Raw genomic sequence first — 17,688 nt, forward strand, 5'->3', positions numbered from 1 at the left:
GTACCCAAGATCATGTGATGCTTACAGAGAAATCCCACTATAGCTCAAATTGTTTAAACATGTATAACTAAAATGCTAGTGAAACTTTTGTGTTTACCCAAAAAATAGCATTGCAGTTTTAAGTGAAAATGAAATAAGCATGGTTTGTGAAATGTTTGTTTACACCACCCTCTTCCTGCTCCCTGCTCGTTTCATCAGGTGATCTGAAGACTACCTGGTTGGAAATATTTGGTAATGCAGTGCAGAAAATTAAGGTCACAGACAAAGTACAACAACTTTTAATACACCATTAATACTAATGATTAAAAATTATTGCATAGTCTTATGCATTTACCCTAAAACATTTTCTGAAAGTAAACGAATTATATAAAAGACAAACAACCCTTTAAAATGTGGATGGCCTTTACTACCTTGACCTTCTATCCTTTTTTGTCTTTTCAGTACTTTTGTCCATGGTTTTCTCATTGTCTCCCCTGCACTTTGGGCAATACCATTTCCCCTTTGGTTTATAGGTGAGTGAAACGCATGAAAAGTGAAACCATTCAATTGGACACTGTTCATTGTCACATCCTATCATCTCCCCATAAGACACTTGGTTGCATAAGCAGTATGTAGGTTCGTTAGGATCTATTGCAAACTCAACAGGTGAAGCTTCCCTTTCCTGCTTGGCCTTGGAGCGTTTCTTCTTCTTTGCTGACTTGGATTTCTTTTCTTTAGGTGGCTGATCATCACAGTCTTCGATCCCATTTGCCATATGACATAAATCACGGCTTTCACTGGTCCGCTGTCTGCGGGGTCTTCTTGAAGATCTTTCTGGTTGACTAGAATCCATCTTTGCTTTATCTGAGGCCCGTTCACTTTCAGCAGGATCTTGGAAACACTGTGAATGTAACTCCATTTGTCTTGCCCGATTTTCTACCAATTCGAGCATTTGTGTAACAATCTGGATTTTTTCATCTCCCAATTCTTGACTATTAATTAGTGCTCTCTGGAGAAGCTGCTGTAGACGCTTCTTTTGGTTTAAATCATCTTCTTTCTTATATTTTTCATAGACATCATCAATTTCCTTTAACGTTTCTAAAAAAGGAAAAGAATGAGAACATTATCATGTGTTAGCAGACATAACATTTCCAAGTTAGTTATTTTTTACAGAATCGAAGTTAGAACTCAAACCATGAAACCATACTCCTCTTTGGTACGTATACATTAAAAACTATTTCATACAAAGACCACATTATCTAATATGAAAGTATATTTAGAAGTAAAGTAATGAAAAGAAAGAACACAAAACTAATACTCATTAATCTATATTAAAAAGGGTAAGACGCCAGGCGTGGTGGCTCACGCATGTAATCCCTGCACTTTGAGAGGCTGACGCAGGTGGATCACCTGAGGTCAGGAGTTCAAGACCAACCTGGCCAAGATGGTGAAACCCTGTCTCTACCAAAAATATAAAAAATTAGCCAGGCATGGTGGCAGGCGCCCCTAATCATTCCAGCTACTCGGGAGAGAACTGCTTGAACCCAGAGGCGGAGTTTGCAGTGAGCTGAGATCACACCACCGCACGCCAGCCTAGGCGACAGAGCAAAACTCTGTCTCCAAAAAAAAAAAAAAAAAAAAAAAAAAAAAAAAGGATAAGAGATGTTTGGCTAATGATCAAAAGTATTTCTAATGGGCAGGAACACTGCATGCCACTTCAGTCTACTAAGTGCTGTAACACCTTCAAAACAACTCTATACATAAAATTTGCAGGCTGGGGTCCAGCTCTAAAACTTGTAAAGGTTACAGGACTAGGCTACAGATTACTGCCCAAATGTGTTTACAGGATTTACAGTCAAATCAATGACTTGTGACATGACTCCGGAGACACTACAGCTTCACTTTCACATCATACATTCTTAACAAAGAAGGCATAAACAGCTCTTAGCTTCCCATCATCTTAGTTTTAATGGCTCTATTTTAGCCTCACATGGGAAATTCTGAAAATGAAACTATTTCCAGGGTAAAACTATTTCCAGAGTAGATTCTGGTTCTGGCATCAACTGACCAAACCACTAACAAAATTATAATAAAGTCAGCACTGGATCATTCTGCCTTTGTAGATAAATCAGTAGTTGGTTCTAAGCTTTCTGAACTGCTGATTTAGTTGCAGGGCACGTGGAATACACTTACTTAAATCAAATAAAAATAGCTGACTCACTAGAAGGTATCCAAAAATCTGAAAATATAATTTCATATGTCACCAAAAATTTACTTAAGATTAGTTTTGTTCAAAACTGTTTTGTTTCTTATTCTTACAAGATGTAATGCTATCTCAAAGAGTTCTGTCCCCATGGTATTTTTCATACCACATGGCATACCAGTTTTATATTCCAATATTATAATTATTAAAAACAGAAATGTTGGACAAGTAAACATATACATTGGGGCTGTCTGCAAGTAAGGCACACAAAAGCAAATATTCAACAGAACTCATTAATTAGCTTCTCCCTGGAAATCGCAGGTACTCATACTTGATGTACAACTGTCTAACCTGGAATACATAACAAAGTGCCACCACACGGTTAACAGCACTTATGCCCGCATAGCATATTTTTGAACAAAGTTCATGTATATTCCATTTGCTTAGCTAGGCATCTAAGCAGATTTCTTAAGAACCTCATTTCCCTACAGGAAAAATAAGGAAACTGGTTCCCTCAGACACATAAAAAAATTGAGGATTAAAAAAAAAAAGAGGCAAACCTCATTTCAAATATTCTGTACCTAATAATCAGGTGTTAGAGGCTAATTACAGTATACATCACACCAGCACACTGATAGATGAGATACAAAAATTTTTAAGACACCTTTTTATATAGTGAAAGACAAGAAATTTAACATTTACTCAGCCCCTTCTATGTGGTAAAGATTTTCTCAGTTAATCTCCACAGCAACCCCATGAGGAAGCCATCACTTCTGCTTGTGAAAAAAACTGCAACTCAAGAGATAAGAACCCCAGACTTTGAACTGTGCCAGATCTGTGTATGTCTGACCTAGCAGTGTAAGCACTTTCTATAAACTATATGAAGGCACTTGAAATTAAGTACCAAATTTTAGTTTGAAGGTTGTTATTTATCGAAGAAATGAGTGAGAACACTAGAACAAAAATAAAGGTTCTCTAATAACCCTATCCCATAATAAGTACTTCAATTGTGAAATTGTTTTCTTCTTTATTTCTCATCTTTATAAGGTTTTCAGCAGTTCTGAAAGTGTCTCAAGTAGGTGAGAAATTTATTTGACTGCCTATATGATTTATATCACTAAATATTGCTAGAAATATTAGATCCAAAACCAGAAAAGACTTAAGCATTAGTGAAGAAATAAAAAACATGAAATCTGAATCCGAAACACAAAATATATATAAACATAAAACTGAAAGTTGAGCTCGGTAACCATGCGCAAAGAGTGAAAACTGGATGAGTTTTTAATCATTAATCACAATCTTCATGGAGCTAAGAATTTTTATAATCTCTTAGTCTTGTAAGACCTACTATATTACTAATCTTACCAGAGCTATTAATACATCACAATTATAGATGATCCGAAAGCAGATTTCCCTGTCAACAAATTATAGTATCCCTTACCAACTTCAAATAGCTTAACTCTTGTGAAAGGAAACATGTGTCTTCAAAGAAATGTAAAAACCTGCAAGCTTGCTGGGCGCGGTGGCTCACGCCTGTAATCCCAGCACTTTGTGGGGCAGAGGCGGGCGGATCACCTGAGGTCAGGAGTTCAAGACCAGCCTGGCCAACATAGTGAAACTCCGTATCTACTAAAAATACAAAACTTAGCGGGGACTGATGGCAGGTGCCTGTAATCCCAGCTACTCGGGAGGCTGAGGCAGGAGAATCGTTTGAACCCGGGAGGCAGAGGTTGTAGTGAGCCAAGATAGAGCCACTGTACTCCAGCCTAGGGGACAGAGCAAGACTCTGTCTGAAGCAACAACAACAACAACAGCAACTGCAAACTTTACAAACTTTAGTGTTATTTGAAAAACTAGAAAGGTTCAATATACAATTATTAAGCACGTATCATTTTTAGGTTACCATTCATGTTTGTGCTCCATATCTGCAGAAATCCCCTTGGACAGTTTTTATTAAAATTTAAATTGTTTGAAAACAAGGATATGCATCTAAAGTTGCAGGAGCTGGAGCCAAATATTCTACATCTAATTAACTGGACGAGTTACTTAAACTCTTTCTAATCTATAAAAGAAATATTTATATAATGGTCTGGACTCAGCGCATCAGTTTGAATTCCCTCCCCCCCACCCCCTCCCCCAAACACGGATCAGTCCTATGAATCCCATGGATTCAGAAAACAAATTTATCAACTAAAAAAAAATCAGAGACACTTATGTCACCCAAGAAGTGGATTCCTTTAGAGACTTTTAAACTATAGGATTACTGACGTGTTTACAAAAACAGAGAATGGGTCCAGGAAATTAAAGTTCATATGGCTGTTTCCATACTATGTTCAAGGTCTGTTCCTCGATTCAAGGTTATTAAGCGCAACACATTTCCCCTTTTAAAGTGCCCTCCTAGTAGCACCACCGATAGTAGGTGATAACACTGTAAGGAAGGTCGATTCTTCCCGGGTCGGCCCGTAAAGGGTGGTTTCGCCTTAACACTTAAAAGTCGGAGAAGGAGGGGCTTGGGGACGCCAGGCGGTTGCCCAGTCAACCAACCCACTTCCTCCTGAAGCCCGGAAGTGACACATGTCCCGGAACCTACGCGGAGCCAGGGTCCGAGACCGAGCTGCTAATCTCCGTCCTGATCCATTGGTTGGGAAAGAGATTGGAAACATCACCGCAAAACATGCTGCAAACCCCAACTCGGACTCCGCTGGGGCCGAACCAACGCCCTCACACAGCCTCGACTCCCTCCCCAGCAGCTGGCTCGCCGCCGCCCCTCTCGCAACCAGCCATTTTCCAGGCCCGCGGGAACGCGCGCCGCGCCCCTCCCACTCTCCACGTCACACCCGCAGGCCCCGCCCCCGGCGCGGGGGCCCTCCCCGCCACACACGCCCCTCTCTTCCTCTCCCGCGGGGGACCCCTCCCCTCTTAACCATTTTGCCGAAAGAGCTGGGCTAGGGCTGCGGCTCGGGGCGGCCGAGAACTTTCCCGGGGCAAGAGAGCGGAACGGACTGCTATCCTCCCGGCCGGGGTAGGAGCGCGGAGGAAGGCCCCCTCAATCTGCCTCCGCGGCCTCTCGCCCCCTCCCTCCCGCACGTTCCAAAGCACCCGCACTCCTGGGTGGGGGCGAGTGAGGTGGGGAAGTGCGCCCCGCAGACCAGCGGGAACCCGGCCGCTCACTCCCTCCGGCCCTTGCCCGGCTGCAGTCCTGGGCCGGGGCGGCAGGGTCTGCGGCACGGGGCAGGCGAGCGCCTGAACAAATGCTTGCTGCTTAAAATGGCTGATTCCCCTCCGCGGCAGCTGCAGCCGCTGGGTCTGCAGCGGGGGCTGACGAACAGCCCCCACCCCCACTCCGGGGACCCCAGAGAAGTACTCGCCCACCGCGGGGCAAGGAGGGCCGCGAACCCAGTCTCCAGTCCTCCCCGTCCCGCTCGGCAGACCCTCGGTAGGCTCGGGGAGACTGTCACGGGAGAAAAGGAAGGTGGCACTGCCCCGGCAGGCTCCCTGCCACCGGCTCCCGAGGCCGGCAGCCCCGCGGCCCCTACCTTGATATTTGTTGTCCAGCTCTCGCAGCACAGACACGTTCCTCTGCATGTCGTGGGGCAGCGACTCCACGCACTCAAGGTAGTCCTGCACGTAGCAGGTGAGCAGCCGGCTCCGCTCCCCGGTCAGGAGCGCGGCCGACGAGTACAGTTGCTGCTGCTGCTGCCCTAACATCCTGCCGATCCGCGCCGTCGCCGCCGCCTCCGCATCCACCAGCCGCACATGCACCGGCCGCGGCCGCCGCGGTCCCTCAGCTCAGCAGCCCGGCGCCGCGGGGACCCCGCAGCCGCTCGAGAGGGCACGGCCGCGCTCCCCGATCTCCACTCCCCCCAGAGCAGCCCTCAATCCCCGCCCCCGCAGCACCAGCCCAGGGGCGGGGCGAAACTGGGGCTCCCTCCTGTCTCCCCTCCCGCTCCAGGACCGGAGCAGTGGGGATCCCCTCGGCGGGGCCGGCGCCGGGGTCCCGGACGCTGACACTTCCTGTCCCCCTCGGAGTCCCCAGATGCTACCAGTGCCGTCTCGCAGCCCGGATCCCCATGACAAGCCCGTCGCCGCCTGCCTGTCCCCAGTCACCCTCCGTGCCTGACGGGGAGCCTCCCGCTGGCCTGCCCCCGCCCCTCCGCCCGCGGCCGCCTCTGCGCCTGCGCAGCACTCGATCCGAATAAGGCCGGGGCCCGCCCCTACCGCCTACCGGAGGGTTCGCATTCTCCCGCCTTCGCTTTGCCGCCCGGGCGATTGGTCTGCCGGCTCCGGGCTAGGGGGGAGGGTGTCGGGGGCGGCCAAACGGCAGGCCGCGCCCCGCCCCCCTTAAAGGAGAAGCCTGGGGAGCCAGTCTCTGCGCCCCGCGTCTGAATGGGACCCGGCAGGGGAGGCGGCTCGGTCCTTCCGGCCGCCCTCCCCGTGGGGAGGGGCAGCTCCGCCCGGCCACACCGGCTTTTTACCCATCCGGCGGTCCGAGTGCGGCTCCTCGCGAGCCTGCAAAGGAGCAGCAGGCGGTTCCTTTTTTTCGGACGACGCGGAGCGAGGCCTGCAGGACTGCGCGTCCCGGCGGGCGGCGGGCGGCAGGCGGCGGGCGGCTCCCGGCATGCGCGGCAAGGCGTTCCCGCCGCCTCCGAGCTCGCCTGGGGCTGCCGCCCGCCTCCTGCCGGGCCCTCGGGCTCGTCCGGCACCGCGGGGCTGACCGGGGAGGTAGGCGGTGCTTCCTCCGGCCCCCGGCGTCGTGTGCCCTGCGGGTTTCGTGGCCCTTCCCCTGCGCTGGAATCTTCTGTGTCATTTAGGGGGAAGGGATGCGGGACGGCATCTGCCTGCCAACGCATAGGTCCCACAGACAGCCTTTAAAAACAACTGCGTTTGGGGTGTGTCAGAACATTTAAACACAGGACGTCGGCGGGGCTTCCTGGCGGAGTGGGGCACACGCCAGCTTTACGGGACTTTTTGCTCGGTCCTGCCCCAGGACTACAATCGGAGGGGACCTGGGGCATGCAGACGCGAGTAAAAACCTAGTCAGCGGGCGGGCCCTCGGCCCCGTAATCTACGTGATCTCCTAGTGGGGTTTAATTTCGGTGTAGTGTAAACGAGATGCCAAGCAGAGGAACTGATTTTAATTTCAGATGGACTTTTTTGAAAGAAATGGGTGCAAATAGAATGAATGCATGGAGAATTTTAATGGAATGCCTATGTAAACAGGCCCTATTGTGAGTACTACCTTTGAGTTAAAAAGAAAATGTGAGTGGTGACAAATTTGGATCTTCTTAGATCCAGTTTGCGGCGTTGGTACACCTGAATGGTGACCTATTTAGAGCACTTTTGAAACAGCTGTTAATAGTAACTAGCTTTTGACTTGCAAAGAGAAATCTAGATCTTTATCTAGAGGAAATTTTAAATTTCAAACCAAAATAAAGCACTCCAGGCAATTTGACGTCATAGGACGTCAGCTATTTCAAAGGACTGGGAAATCGTCTTGGGTTATTATCCTAGGACACTGAGGTTTGGGCCAGTATTAAGTCAACCCAGACAGTACAATGTATAGTATTTCTGAGAACATTTGGGGATTTTACTGTTCTTTAAACCTTTCGGCCGGGTCTCGTCAAAAAACGGCCACTGTGAAGAACTGAATTTTACTGGTTTTTACTTGAACTCTACTATTTTTGTTTTCTCACAAATTTGAATAAGATGGTCTTTATCAAAGGCCCAAAATACTGTGGGGTGCCTTGTTACAGGTCAAACACCGAATGTACCAATGGATTTTATTCAGTCTGATAAGTGATCTGCAGGTAGATAAGAGAAGTGTTTAGAAACTAAATTGGGAAAAAGGCAAAGATGCAGAATACCTACAGTACTCCGGAAACAGAGCAAGGTGACAGGACGGATGAGCATGGGATAGGAGACATTTTATAGCATTATTTTCACCTTTTATAATTCTGTTGAACAGGCTGGAAAAAAGCAAAAAAATCCAAAGAATATTTTAACTGGTACTGATCTAAAACTATAAAACACTGTAGTATGATAATATATGTATATGTATGAATTATTTTAGACATGCTTTTCTTGCCATATTTATTTTAAAAGGTTAATCGAAGGCTTATTCTACTGCTACCCTGCGAAAGCAGCCTGTGTGGGGAGAACACTTCAGTGGGGAAAATAAAAAATCGCCACAATCCCTAAACCCTTGACCTTGATTATTGAGCACTGTCCTTCCCTTCTGAATGGTCACTTAACTGGAAATATGGGGTCTCTTCAGATTGAATTTCTTGTCTTCTAAATGCAAAATTTAAAAACTTCCGTTCTCAGCAACTAGAAATTAATTTATGGTATTTAATCCTGTGAATAAAGCAAAAAGGCATTTTCTTTGCTCCACAGTGTATTATCTACCACAAAGCAACCCTAAAAAAAAATAAATAAGTAACTGATCTCCCTAAATTAGTCTGGGATTACCTTGAATTTCTAAGTCAGTGACTTTAAGAGGTCCCTGGCAGGGACTGTGTATGCCTCCGTACCTGTCTCTTGGGGAGAGCAACAACTTCAAACTGATTGAAAACAAACTGGCAAGTAATTGTGAAAGATTCCTCAAGAAGACTGCTGAGAAAATTCAGCTTCTGTTTGAGTCAGGCCAAATAAATGAAATCCTTTTCTTTTTTCTACTTTTTAATATTTTTAAACTTTTATGGAAATTTTCAAACAAAGGCAAAAGTAATAGTACAATAAATCCTCATATACTGTTTACCCAGCTTCAACATTTAGCAACATCCCGTCGCACTCCCTCACTCTTGCTGGATTTTTATCATTTTATCTGTAAATACTTTAAATACGAATAGGTAAAATATAACAGTTGTTTTTTGTTTGCTTGTTTTTGAGACGGAAATTTGCTTTTGTTGCCCAGGCTGGAGTGCAATGGGGCGATCTTGGCTCATTGCAACCTCCGCCTCCCAGGTTCAAGCGATTCTCCTGCATCAGCCTCCCAAGTAGCTGAGATGACTGGCGTGTGCCACCATGCCCAGCTAATTTTGTATTTTTAGTAGAGATGGGGTTTCACCATGTTGATCAGGCCAGTGTCGAACTCCTGACCTCCAGTGATCTGCCCACCTCGGCCTCCCAGAGTGCTGGGATTACAGGCATGAGCCACTGTGCCCCGCCAAGATAACAGTTTTTTAAACATATCCATAATACCATTTATTCTATCTCCCCAAATTTTCTTACTGTCATTTGATAACTACACAATTCAAATTTTCCTGTTGTCTCATTAAATCTTTTGCATTTGGTCTAACAGGATCCAACAAATCCCATGCATTTTATTTGGTTAATGAGGTCTTTTCCAACCCAGTAAGAGGCAGTTAATTCCCTGTTTAATTCAGTGAAGCAGAGAGCAATGTTTTTCTGAGGAAGATATTCAAGTAGTTTAAAATCACTGCTTTAAATATGGAGAAATTCAAGAAGAAATCCTCATATGAAAAAGTCACCGATTGATAGCGTGTTGTAAGAAATGTAATTGTACCTGATGCAAATAAATAAATCCTTAATAATCTAGGAGTCTGCGTTAGAGTGTAATTTGTTCTAGAAGGTCCAGTGAAGCATCTTAGATTATAGTGAAAAACCCTAAAACTTTTACATCAATTCATTAGTACAAAAAGCAACTAAAAAAAACCTAATAGTCCTGTAATCCCAGCACTTTGGGAGGCCAAGGCGGGCGGATCATTAGGTCAGGAGATCGAGACCATCCTGGCTAACACAGTGAAACCCCATCTCCACTAAAAATGCAAAAAATTAGCTGGGTGTAGTGGCGGGCGCTTCTAGTCCCAGCTACTGGGGAGTCTGAGGCAGGAGAATGGTGTGAACCCGGGAGGTGGAGGTCAATGAGCCGCGATCACGCCACTGCACTCCAGCCTGGGCGACAGCAAGACTCCGTCTCAAAAAAATATAATATAATAGTTTGCAAAAAAATATAATAGTTTGCATCTCCACTGAACTCAGTTTTAAAGCATTTTTGATTACTTTATTACATAAGTAATGCTATTGTAGAAAAAATTTAAATAGAGATAAAAAGAAGATATATAAAAGTCACTACAAACTGGAGTTAATTCTTCTCAATATCTAAATATACTCCAAGATGTAATTCCATTTTAGCAGTTCTTTTGCTGTAAGAAAACACTTTGGCTGGGATTGAAGGACAAAGTTAGGCCAGGTGTGGTGGCTCATGCCTGTTAATCCCAGCACTTTGGGAGGCCGAGGTGGGCAGATTACCTGAGGCCAGGAGTTCGAGACCAGCCTGACCAATATGATGAAACCCCGTCTCTACTAAAAACACAAAAATTAGCCGGACGTGGTGGCATGTGCCTGTAATCCCAGCTACTCGCTTGAACCCAGGAGGCAGAGGTTGCAGTGAGCCGAGATCACACCATTGCGCTCTAGCCTGGGCAGCAAAAGCGAAACTCCGCCTCATTAAAAAAAAAAAAAAAAAGGACAAAGTTAAGAAAATATCAGATTCTCTAGAAGGAATATTAGAAATCTGAACCATATCACCCTGTACGTGGAGTTAATGTGATAGACCACACAGATTTAACTGGTGTATACAGTCAGTCCTACTGCTTTCCATTATAGTACTAGTCAGCATTTAGGATGACTGCTAAAAGCAAAACATGATCCTAAAACATTTTAACGAAGGGACCGTGTGAATGACTGGGACTGTAGTGAAGAGGAAATTCAGTATAAAAAGATCTCATATTTTCATAACCAAGAAAAAAGGCGAACATACTATCCCCTTAGCTATCCCAAGGAGAAAAAATAGCACATATGGTATACTTTGCATATTGCTGACCAGAAAAACATTCAATTTTCCCTAGCTAGTTACCATAGTTACATGAGCCCTTTATAACATCAAGAGGGGGAACTAGGTCACAGTATTGAAGGAGTTTGAATTATGCAATTATGTTTTCTAAAAGCAGGGTAAAGGGTTTTTAATTGAGAGAAGAGAGATTTATGCTTTGTTCAAAATTGAAATTTTGGTCTGATTTTGCTGATGAAACCTAAAAATTTGTCCAAAATTTAATAGTTGATACAGTACATATAAATTACTCAACTTACACAAATAACAATAGCTAGATCCATAAAAATGACACATTATGTCTTTGTAGATATCCCTTTTTCTTAATGAGCTGTGTTACCCGAAAATGTTTTTGCAGGTAATCAGTAAACCCAACAATTGCCTAGCGTCTGACAGTAGCCAAACCATGTGTAAACTAAAGGCTTGAACTCTTCCGGTCTGTGAAAGTGTGAGGTAAAGGTTGGCACAGTGCCTTTCAGATGCTACTCTTTGTTGTACAGCAATTTTCCTATTAATTTCATCAAATGGAAGTGAGTGGCAGGAAGGGAATGTATTGAAAGTTGTGGTAGCATAGCCTTCACCTTTCCTTTATATGTATTATAATTTTTACTAAGAACCTTACAAAAAAGATGTTTTTATTTAAAAAAAAAAAAAAAAAAAAAAGGCCTGGCCTTGTGGCTCACCTATAACCCCAGACTTTGGGAGGCCAAGGTAGGAGGATCACTTGAGAACAGGAACGTGAGAACAGCTTGAGTAGCACAGAGAGATCCTGTCTCTGCAAAAAATTAAAAAATTAGCCCAGTGCAGTGGTGTGCACCTCTAGTCTCAGCCACTTGGGAGGCTGATGCAGGAGGATCCCTTGAGCCCATGAGTTTGAGGCTGCAGTGAGCTAGGATCGTACCACTGCACTCCAGCCTGGGCAACAGAGTGAGACCCTGTCTCAAAAAGAAAATGCATCTCAAGGTTGCATGATTTCAGATGTTTTCAATATCATGATCACTCTAGACTCGTAATTTTTTAATGCTGAAGTTATCTTAGATCAACGATTTCTCCAAAGCAAGGAAGAGCAGGCAACAGGCAGCCCAACTGGGTAGCTAGAGGAGCCAGTGCTGCTGATGGTAGTGTATCCTAACCATCATCTATGCAGGGATGGGGAAGAGGATGGAGAGCACCAGCTTTTCTACAGGTGATAATATTTGGACCCAGAGAAGTTAGCTTGCCCAGTGTCATATAACAATCCATAAAATAAGTATATACCTAAAAGTTTAAGAGTTAAACAAATAATTTTCTTTTTTCTGGCTGACAATTATTGAAGGGAGAATTGGGCCCATGGGAAAAAATTAAGAACTCGGATATCATAAAATATTTTTCTGTGAAGTCTTACAGCAAATTTAACATCTCCTCTGAAGGAAAATTAGAATTTGCTGAAGAATAATGTTTCAAGTAACCACCCAGTCAAAAGTACTAGAAACTGTGTATCCTTTAGACTTATTTTAAAGGATCAATGCCTTATGCCTTCAGCACTAGCTAAAGAATGGTCTTTTAAAAATGAAACTAATGCTATCGGCTAGGTGCTTTTTGCTAAATCTATCATTTATTTGAAGTGCTTGATTATTTAATGAGGTCTTACTGGAGCTATTGTTACATTAATTGCTCTTAGCATGGTTAATTTAATCCAACATTTGGTAAGTATTGATTATCTTTCATGGGGTAACAGATTTTTTTTTTTTGAGATGAGTCTCGCTCTGTCACCATGCTGGAGTGCAATGGTGTGATCTCGGCTCACTGCAACCTCTGCCTCCTGGGTTCAAGTGATACTTCTGCCTCAGCCTCCCAAGTAGCTGGGACTACAGGCGCACACCACCACGCCCAGCTAATTTTTGCATTTTTTAGTAGAGACGGGCTTTCACCTTGTTGGGCAAGATGGTCTAAGTCTCTTGACCTCGTGATCTGCCCACCTCAGCCTCCCAAAGTGCTGGGATTACAGGTGTGAGCCACCACGCCCGGTAAGGGTAACAGATTTTTAAAAATTATTTATTTCCATAAATTGACATTCTCTGACTGTTTTATGCATGAAACCAGTATATCTCACTTTACACAATATATATGTTTCTGGAAAGTTGTATTTAAATCTTATTTTGCTAAATCAGGTAATTTTAGATGTGCCAATTCTACAAAATGAGACCGAAATTTTGAAAATGAAAATATTCATTTAATACAAATAATTTATCTTATTTTATTTCTTTTTCTCTATTGTTACCTTGAGAAAACATAGGTTGTGTTCATTAACTGCAGTCTAGATGTACTTTCATTTTCTTGTTCTAACTGTAGTGTACATTGCAGATATTTTAGTACAACATCTTTTCATCACAGAAATGATATCTTCAGGGAAAAGACTTTGAGAAAGTGCCTGAAGTGACAGAACACATATTTTCTTCTGGTATCTGGCTAAAGTAAGTACTAGAATTAGATTAAAAACAAAGATATAAAAGATGGGGGGAAAATTTTATGGGAAGTATTAAAAGCTAAAGAGCTCTATATTAAGGGGAAATAGAAGAATCAGAAAAAGAAATGATTATTTGAGCCCTTCCTGATGATGGTAGAACATTAAAATTAAAATTTAGGGGCTGAAATATTTAAATTTTATTTATGGAGACTATTTGTGATACTATTTTTCAATAACAAAAAATATAGTTGCTGGCCAGATGCGGTGGCTCATGCTTGTAATCCCAGCACTTTGGTAGGCCAAGGCAGGCGGATCACTTGAGGTCAGGAGTTTGAGACCAGTCTGGCCAATATGATGAAACGTCACCTCTACTAAAATACAAAAATTAGCTGAGTGCAGTAGCAGGCACCTATAATCCCAGCTACTCAAGAGACTAAAGAAGGAGAATTGCTTGAGCCCATGAGGTAGAGCTTGCAGTGAGCTGAGATCGCGCCACTGCACTCCAGCCTGGGCGACAGAGTGAGACTCTGTCTCAAAGAAAAAAAAAAATATATGTGTATATATATATATATGTATGTGTGTGTGTATATATATGTGTGTATGTGTGTGTGTGTATATATATAGTTGTAATACAGGGTTAGAGCAATAGCATATCTAACTTAGTCTTTGACTGATAATTGGCATGTTGATTAAAAAATAATTTCAAAAAGCCAAGTGACTTCCTTATATGATATTACATTTAGGATATCCTAAACAATGTTAACTTTGTATTCAGATTAAATATCTCTGGAAAAATAGTCCAGCAATATCTAGAGGCTTCGTTTATCCTTTTGCACATTTGTTTTTCATTTTTTGGTATATGTATTATTTTAACAAAAATTTATGCTTCATCTAAAATATAAAAGAGACGAAGAACTGGGTGGGTGCAGTGACTCATGCCTGTAATCCCAGCACTTTGGGAGGCCAAGGCAAGTGGATAACGAGGTCAGGAGATCGAGAACATCCTGGACAACATGGTGAAACCCCATCTTTACTAAAAAAAAAATACAAAAAATTGCGTGATGTGCGCGTGCCTGTAGTCCCAGCTATTTGGAAGGCTGAGGCAGGGGAATCGTTAGAACCCGGGAGGCAGAGATTGCCATGAGCCAAGATCACGCCATTGTACTCTGGCCTGGCGACAGACTCTGTCTCAAAAAAAAGAAAGAAAGAAAGAAAGAACTTTATGCACTTTCTGCAATAACAAAATGCAAATGTAATATTGTGTACCAGGAAAAGAGTAGATAAGTAGATACACCAAATATTTGGATTTAGTTCACTTTTATAATTTTTTTTTTTACTTTTCTTATTAGTCATGTCTGGTCTTAGTATACCAGCATTCTAACAGCACATAAATTATTGTACAAATTAAAGCGAAGAAGTACCACAATTAGTAAATTTGAAGCTTCTAAAGACTTCTCACTTTAGGAATTAATCTAGGCAGTTTGGCTGAGAAACACATTTTTTGTGGAAAATTTTTAGCAGTTTAAGAGAAGTTCGAGGTAACCCTTTTCTCATTTAGCATAGCCCTCAACTTGCTGCTAAGAGCTTTAACAACTTTTGCAGGATCTCACTTGAGTATTTCAGGTTCATATGGAACAATTCTTATCACTTTTATGAATCAGATGTTTTAAAATTCAAATTTAGATTGATGTTATATGTTAACACCACCTATAACATCTGCCTACACCCACAGAAGGGACCGATGAAATATTAACTAGCCAAGGAATCATTTTTTGACTGTGGTCTTTTCTGTAGGAATGAAATTTGGCAGAAATATTTAATGAAGAGGAATCTGAACATAGCAATTGAGAAAGAAGAAAGACTGGGAGAAGACTCCAGATGTCTTAAAGCAAAGAGAGGATGAGGCACAGGAAGCAGCTCTTATTATTTCTGTTGCACAGCTCAGAGAACTCCAAGCAATTGATTCTATCCTAAGGACATATTTTTTCAATTTGAGATGTAATTAATTTGTTTTCCAGTAAAATAGATATTAGTAGATCTATAACATACAGGAAACAATCGAAAATAGAGATAAGTGGTAATAATACCTCATTTCATAAGACATCTTTTTCAGAAAATTATTCTTCAGTATGTGGTGCATTGGCTTTCTAGGAAAGAATGGAAGTGAGAACCCTGCTGAAATGAATAATGGCCTTGGGGAGAGGGAAAGAGAAGCAAGAAAGGAGCAGTTAACAGGAAAATGAGGTCATATGGAAAGAAAGAAATAGATCAGGGCATTTTTAGGAGGTAATATCAATTGGGTTTAGTGACTGTATTTAGAGGATGGGAGAGAAGGTATCATCTAGGGTTTTGGCTTGGACCACAGGTAGATCTTGTTAAGGCTATATGAAACAGAAAATCCAGGAGGTAACACAGGTTTGTGGGGGAAATGATACAAATATAAATCATACAAGGATACAAACCCTGTAGATTTTACAACTTTGAGCTCTATCCTTCTTAGGCCTCCTCTTCTAAGCAGCATAAGCTACTGCTCCCTACATGTTACCTGTTCATAAAGTCTGAGGCAGGGGAATCACTTGAACTTGGGAGGCGGAGGTTGCAGTGAGCCGAGATGGTGCCATTGCACTCCAGCCTGGCGACAGAGTGAGACTCCATCTCAAAAATATAAAAAAAGAAAAGAAAACAAACAAACAAACAAACAAAACAAAGAACTTTATGCACCTTCTGGAATAACAAAATGCAAAGGTAGTATTACCTACCAGGGTAGAAATTGGAGGCTAGAATATGTTGGGTAGGGTAGAGAGACTAGAGGGAATGATTTAGCAATAAAATAGGTTTAAATATCTTCTCACATGCCCGGACTTAATTAGCTTTGTATTATTCCTGTTAGTAAGCCGGGAATTAGCAGTAGGTGATACGCAAGGATGCGCAGGGCCTTGTGAGGAAAAAAGTTACTGTAGCAGTTCTGGTTGCTTACCCCTTGCATGTCTCCAGGGGAACCATCTTCGACCTTGGCCAAGCCCTGGATTACAATCCCGGGAGTGTTCCTTACGTTAGTGACGATGATTTTGTTGTATACACCTGGAGCATTGGATCATTCCATACTGGCTCACCACATTGTGTTGCACAAACACCAAGATTGATAAACAGGCACCTGGTTTTATTATTGGGCCCCTGAGTTTTGGTTGCCATAGCCAATTCCATAGCAGAGTATGCATACATGAACAGCCTCCCACAAAAGCCTTAGACCCTGAGACTCAAGTGGGCTTCTGTGGGCAGAGACGTTCCACAGGTGTCTACAGTTTGCTGAGAGAGAGAGAATTCCTGTGTAGCTGCAGACGAAGGACAACAGAATCCTATGTTGGACCTCTCTGGACTCCACTGATACATCTTTTCCTGTTGCTTTTGCTCTGTATCCTTTGCTGTCATAAATCTTAGCTATGTGTTAATATATAGCCTGCTATTGAGTCTTGTGAGGCCTCTGGGATCACCAAAGGAAACAACCATATACCTAGTACTGAAGAGATTTAAAGCCCAATTTGTCCATCTGAGTCTTGATAGGATTCACTGAAAAAGAATAATCAACATATGTATCTGCAGTGTCAAGGTTTAAATGAAATCAAGGCTTTGGTCTTTGTCCACAAGACATTTGTAGTCTTTATAGGGACATGACACATGTTAGGGAAATGCTTATGAGCATAAGTATAAATAAAAGCAAATTGGCAATGATGGCAGAATTAAAGAGAGATTAAAATTGGTAAAAGTCAAGCAAGGCTAATGAAATATGGTAGGTATTTAAGAAGAGATATAGGACTGCATTATCAAATGATAGCCATAATTTTTCCCCATATGTACTTTAGCTGTATGTAAAAACTGTAAAATAAAAAACATTTTTCTTGGATTTTATCTGATGTATTCCAAGCTCAACTCAAGTTTGATGAATTATTTGTATGGAATCTAAATTTGTACTAAATCAAAATTTAAGTGTTTTATGCAACAATTTTTTATGAGCCCTCCAGTTATGGATTTTAGCTATGGGATAATGTTCTCATGTGTTATCATCCCAAAGACTCCATGCCAATTCCTGTTATAATTAGTCACACCTGATAATTCCTTCAGTTGTGTGGTTAAGCTGCTTGTGTCCAAAGCAGTTTACCTGAACTACACATGTGCAGGGCAGACTCTAAGCAGCCTAGATTAAGAAGGAAC

General features: G+C 42.5%; 1 protein-coding gene and 1 long non-coding RNA gene across 3 annotated transcripts; one reads left to right on the top strand and one right to left on the bottom strand.

Moving 5' to 3' along the window:
• Nucleotides 1-255: 255 nt before the first annotated feature.
• On the bottom strand, nt 256-6,038 carry ING2 (inhibitor of growth family member 2). Of its 2 annotated transcripts, none has more exons than XM_003899396.3 (2): nt 5,719-6,038; nt 256-1,077 (listed from the first exon to the last, which is right to left on the bottom strand). In XM_003899396.3, the coding sequence occupies exons 1-2, from the start codon at nt 5,888-5,890 to the stop codon at nt 407-409; spliced, it is 843 nt and encodes a 280-aa protein (XP_003899445.1). In that variant the 5' UTR covers nt 5,891-6,038; the 3' UTR covers nt 256-406. The 2 variants fall into 2 exon arrangements, with proteins under 2 accessions (XP_003899445.1, XP_009206193.1); XM_009207929.3 differs by lacking the exon at nt 5,719-6,038 and adding an exon at nt 4,773-5,001.
• A 6,826-nt stretch (nt 6,039-12,864) lies between these two features.
• On the top strand, nt 12,865-17,380 carry LOC103884824. Its single transcript, XR_001903075.3, has 2 exons — nt 12,865-13,486; nt 15,274-17,380. It is a non-coding gene; the product is annotated as an uncharacterized LOC103884824 (long non-coding RNA).
• Nucleotides 17,381-17,688: the final 308 nt, after the last annotated feature.

This window comes from Papio anubis, chromosome 3 (genome assembly GCF_008728515.1).
Source record: "Papio anubis isolate 15944 chromosome 3, Panubis1.0, whole genome shotgun sequence".
NCBI classification, from domain to species: domain Eukaryota; kingdom Metazoa; phylum Chordata; class Mammalia; order Primates; family Cercopithecidae; genus Papio; species Papio anubis.

What these genes read in the sequence shown, in the direction of transcription:
- ING2 (XM_003899396.3), bottom strand. Translation starts at nt 5,890, where the DNA reads ATGTTAGGGCAGCAGCAGCAGCAACTGTACTCGTCGGCCGCGCTCCTG. An exon ending in GCTGGACAACAAATATCAAG is followed by an intron (nt 1,078 to 5,718) that starts GTAGGGGCCGCG and finishes TTCCTTTTTTAG; the next exon opens with AAACGTTAAAGGAAATTGAT.